The sequence below is a fragment of the Chlorocebus sabaeus genome, chromosome 16, assembly GCF_047675955.1.
Source record: "Chlorocebus sabaeus isolate Y175 chromosome 16, mChlSab1.0.hap1, whole genome shotgun sequence".
Lineage (NCBI taxonomy): Eukaryota > Metazoa > Chordata > Mammalia > Primates > Cercopithecidae > Chlorocebus > Chlorocebus sabaeus.
The window spans coordinates 40,233,866-40,238,176 of record NC_132919.1 but is presented as its reverse complement, the minus strand read 5'-3'; the positions used below and the strand labels follow the sequence as shown (position 1 = coordinate 40,238,176).

The window sequence follows — 4,311 nt, the reverse complement described above, 5'->3', positions numbered from 1 at the left end:
CAGGAAAATCCATTAACATGATGATGTATTAACTGTCATGTGAAAAACAATTGGCAAAGAATCTTAGTAGAGACTGGAAGAGAGGGTATCTTTAGATTAAGAGAATTCACAGAGGTGAGTAATTGCCATTGATTATTCCATGCACCGTTTTAGGAACTTTTTATCTATCATTCTACTTAAGCCCTCAGAAAATTTTATAAAGCAGGTATTTTTATTTCTACCTTACAAAAGTGAAAACTGAGGCCCAGAAAGATTAAGTAAATTACTCATGGTCAAATCACAATGAAACAAAAGACCTGAAATTTGACTTCAGATGTATCTGACTCCAAGTGGCTTCCTACCACTATATGAATCTTTGAAAGGCAGGTTGCATATATTTCTGGATGACGTTAAGATTTCAGGAATGTGTATCCCAGCACCCACCTGTAAACTCCCCAGAGACAGGACGGCACCTAGTATCATAGTCTACACATAGGATGCTCATCATATGGGCCCAAAACCTTGGTTTGAGCCCCTGAGCCCTGAAAGGGAAAGTAGTGACTTCATGGATCTGTGTCTGTGGTTCATTTTCTTTAGGAGTATGGAGAAAACACCATGGAACAAGGGAACCTCACATGGGCATCAGATTTTGTCTTCCTGGGGCTCTCACAGACTCGGGAGGTCCAGTGTTTCCTGTTTTTAATGTTCCTGTTTGTCTACATCACCACTGTTATGGGAAACATCCTTATCATCATCACAGTGACCTCTGATTCCCAGCTCCACACACCCATGTACTTTCTGCTCCGAAACCTGGCTGTCCTAGACCTCTGTTTCTCTTCAGTCACTGAGCCCAAAATGCTAGTGGACCTCCTCTCTGAGAAGAAAACCATCTCCTACCAGGGCTGCATGGGCCAGATCTTCTTCTTCCACTTTTTGGGAGGTGCCATGGTCTTCTTCCTCTCAGTGCTGGCCTTTGACCGCCTCATTGCCATCTCCCGGCCCCTCCACTATGTCACCATCATGAACAGTCAGCTCTGTGTGGGGCTGGTGGTGGCCGCCTGGGTGGGAGGCTTTGCCCACTCCATTGTCCAGCTGGCTCTGATGCTCCCACTGCCCTTCTGTGGCCCCAACATTTTGGATAACTTCTACTGTGATGTTCCCCAAGTACTGAGACTTGCCTGCACTGACATCTCCCTCCTGGAGTTCCTCATGATCTCCAACAGTGGGCTGCTGGATGTCATCTTGTTCTTCCTCCTCCTGACCTCCTACTTGTTCATCCTGGTGATGCTGAGGTCGCATCCAGGGGAGGCAAGAAGGAAGGCAGCTTCCACCTGCACCACCCACATCATTGTGGTTTCCATGATCTTTGTTCCAAGCATTTACCTCTACGCCCGGCCCTTCACCCCATTCCCTATGGACAAAGTTGTGTCCATCGGCCACACAGTCATGACCCCCATGCTCAATCCCATGATCTATACCCTGAGGAACCAGGACATGCAGGCAGCAGTGAGAAGATTAGGGAGACACTGGCTGGTTTGACAGTGACAAAGGTAGGTTGCTTCTCTTTGGCTTTCTCTTCCCTTTGTGAAGTGGAGAGGGAGCTACTACATCTGCTGTCTTCATAGTGTGTTGAGAGTCATCGTAGCAGGGAATGAATTTTGAAACTAAGCAACTTCGTGTTTTAGGAAAAAAGAAAGGATCCTCTTTGGTGGTTAAGGTTTGTGATAAAGAGTTTTAACACACGCGCAACAATGAAAATTGTTCACACGGCCCCTGAAAACCACGCCCTCCTTTTCCCCTTATTGGTAGACAGTTTCCTGTTGACAGCATTTCCCCTGTGAGAACATTTCTATTTTCAGTATTTTGAGCGCTCTTCCCAATACTCCCTTTTGGTGTGAGTCTGGGTTGTTGGGAACAGCACAGAATTTGGAGGCTTAAGCTCTAAATTAGAGGCCCTGACCCATCATTGACCAAACTGATGACTTTGAATAAGCCGCCCAGCTTCTCTTGGCCTCATGGTTTCTCCCTCACAAAACTTTCTTAAATTAGTATCTGTCCCTAAAATATTCTAGGTTTGTTATGAGATTCAAAACAAAAAATTTTATGATAAAACAACGAATAAATCATATAACTATATGTTATCTTCCAAGCTTTTAAAAATGACTGTATTTTATTTTCAAATATGAAATTATTGAGTATTCAAGCTTTATGTCTCTATATTTACATTTTAATGTAATATACTAATTGTAAATAAAAGATCATGGGGAATGCGTGCACATTATGAAACATTATGTCACTATGTATGAATGCTCATGTATATACTACACAACTCAAGAACCAGTAGTTACCAATAACTTGCATTCACCTGTATTGTCCTCTCTATTACGTTCACCTGGATTCCTATCCAGAGGAAATCATTCTCTTGAATTTCATGTTTATCATTTCATTGCTTGTATAAAATAGTTTTATCACATTTTTTATAAAAACAGTATATTGTTTTGCTACTTTGGAGTTTTATAAAAATTTCATACTGTACATAATATTCTGGGATTTGCTTTTTTCACTCCACGTTTTGTTTCTAAGCTCCACATGTTCATGTTTGGCTGTAATTCATTCATTTGCTCTGCTGTAGAATGTTTCACCGTCAGAATAAACTTATTTGGGTCGTTTCCAGGTTTTGGCTACTGGAGAGTGCTTTTTTTGTTGTTGTTGTTTCCTTTGAGATGAAGTTTCACTCTGCTGCCCAGGCTGGAGTGCAGTGGTATGATCTCAGCTTACTGCAGCCTCTGCCTCCCAGGTTCAAGTGATTCTCCTGCCTCAGCCTCCCTAGTAGCTGGGATTACAGGCGCTCATCACCACACCCAGCTAATTTTTGCATTTTTAGTAGAGACAGGGTTTCTCCATGTTGACCAGGCTAGTCTCAAACATCTGACCTCAAGCCATCCGCCCACTTCAGCCTCCCAAAGTGCTGGGATTACAAGTGTGAGTCACCACACCCGGCCCAAAGAGTGCTTTTCAAAAACTTCCTCTAGTTGTTTCTAGTTGCTATGTTGAAGTGTTCTGGTTAGTACACTTGAAAGAGGAATTGTTAAGGCATGAGGTCTTCAAAGATTTAATTTTACAAAATAGTGCCAAATAGTTTTCCAAAGTTGTAGTACCAAATTACAAGTTCATCAGCAGTTTACGTGTTCTCATTGATTCACACCCTTCTAACAATTGATATTGTGAGACCTCATAATTTTTGCCAATTTAGTGAGTAAAAAATGATATTTCATTGTAGTTTTAATTTGCCTTTCTCTATTCTCTAATATTTCTTTCCATGTTTTTATAGTATTCTGGTTTCTCATGAATGTCATTTGTTCATTTTTCTATTGGCTTTTTCTAATTGATGGGGGAGTTCTTATATAATTTAGTGACTAATCTACTGTCAGTTATATTTATTACAATACCTTTCCCCAGTTTGTGGTTTGTCTTCTCTATTAGTGGCATTAATTTTAATGTAATCAGACATATCAATATTTTACTTTAGTATAAAATATTATTGGGATCTAATTTTAAGAAGTTGTTTCTTACCCAGAGGGCATAAAGATATTCTTCTACATAATTCTTTTATTACTTAAAAAATCTCAAATTTACAAAAAAAATTGCAAATATAGTATAAAGTACATTTTCTTCCCTGAAGGTATGAGGGTAAGTCAACAGTCTGACACCCACCATTCAATACTTTATTGTACATTTTCTAAAAAGACATTTTTCCTACAATACTGCCACGTAGTCATCAAAATTGTTACAGCGTCAATACATTACTAGTATCCAGTCTTCAGATCCTATTCTAGTTTGGTCAAATGCCCCAGTAAAGTCTTTTACAGAGAGAGAATTTAGTTCAGAATCATTTCTCGCATTTAGTAGTCATAACTCTTTAGACTCATTTAGCCTTGAAAGGGTTTCTTTTGAAATTTGATAACCTTGGCACTTTCAAAGATTACAGATAAGTTATTTTGTAAAATGTTCTTCAGTTTAGGTTTGTCTTATGTTTTACGGTGACTGGATTTTGCCGATGCATCTTTGTCAGGGATATCATAGAAATTACGCAGTGTTTTTCTCATTGCATCCTATGAAGTATGTGATTTTGCTTTGTGCCATGACTGATGTTTCATCCCTTTGGTTACTAGACGAAGGAAATGTTAGGCTTCTTACCTGTTAGGTGACTCATTTTCCCTTGGATATTAATAAACGTTTTGTGGGTAAGTACTTGGAGACTATCTGGTTTCTTATCAGTTTCCATTTATTTATTTATTTATTTACTTACTTATATCTGTACAAACTCATGTG

At 39.5% G+C, this 4,311-nt stretch overlaps 1 protein-coding gene across 1 annotated transcript; it reads left to right on the top strand.

Moving 5' to 3' along the window:
• Positions 1-594: 594 nt before the first annotated feature.
• On the top strand, positions 595-1,527 carry OR4D2 (olfactory receptor family 4 subfamily D member 2). The gene has a single exon (XM_008011333.3). The coding sequence runs from the start codon at positions 595-597 to the stop codon at positions 1,516-1,518; it is 924 nt and encodes a 307-aa protein (XP_008009524.1). The 3' UTR covers positions 1,519-1,527.
• The last annotated feature ends 2,784 nt before the right edge of the window (positions 1,528-4,311 follow it).

What these genes read in the sequence shown, in the direction of transcription:
- OR4D2 (XM_008011333.3), top strand. Translation starts at nt 595, where the DNA reads ATGGAACAAGGGAACCTCACATGGGCATCAGATTTTGTCTTCCTGGGG.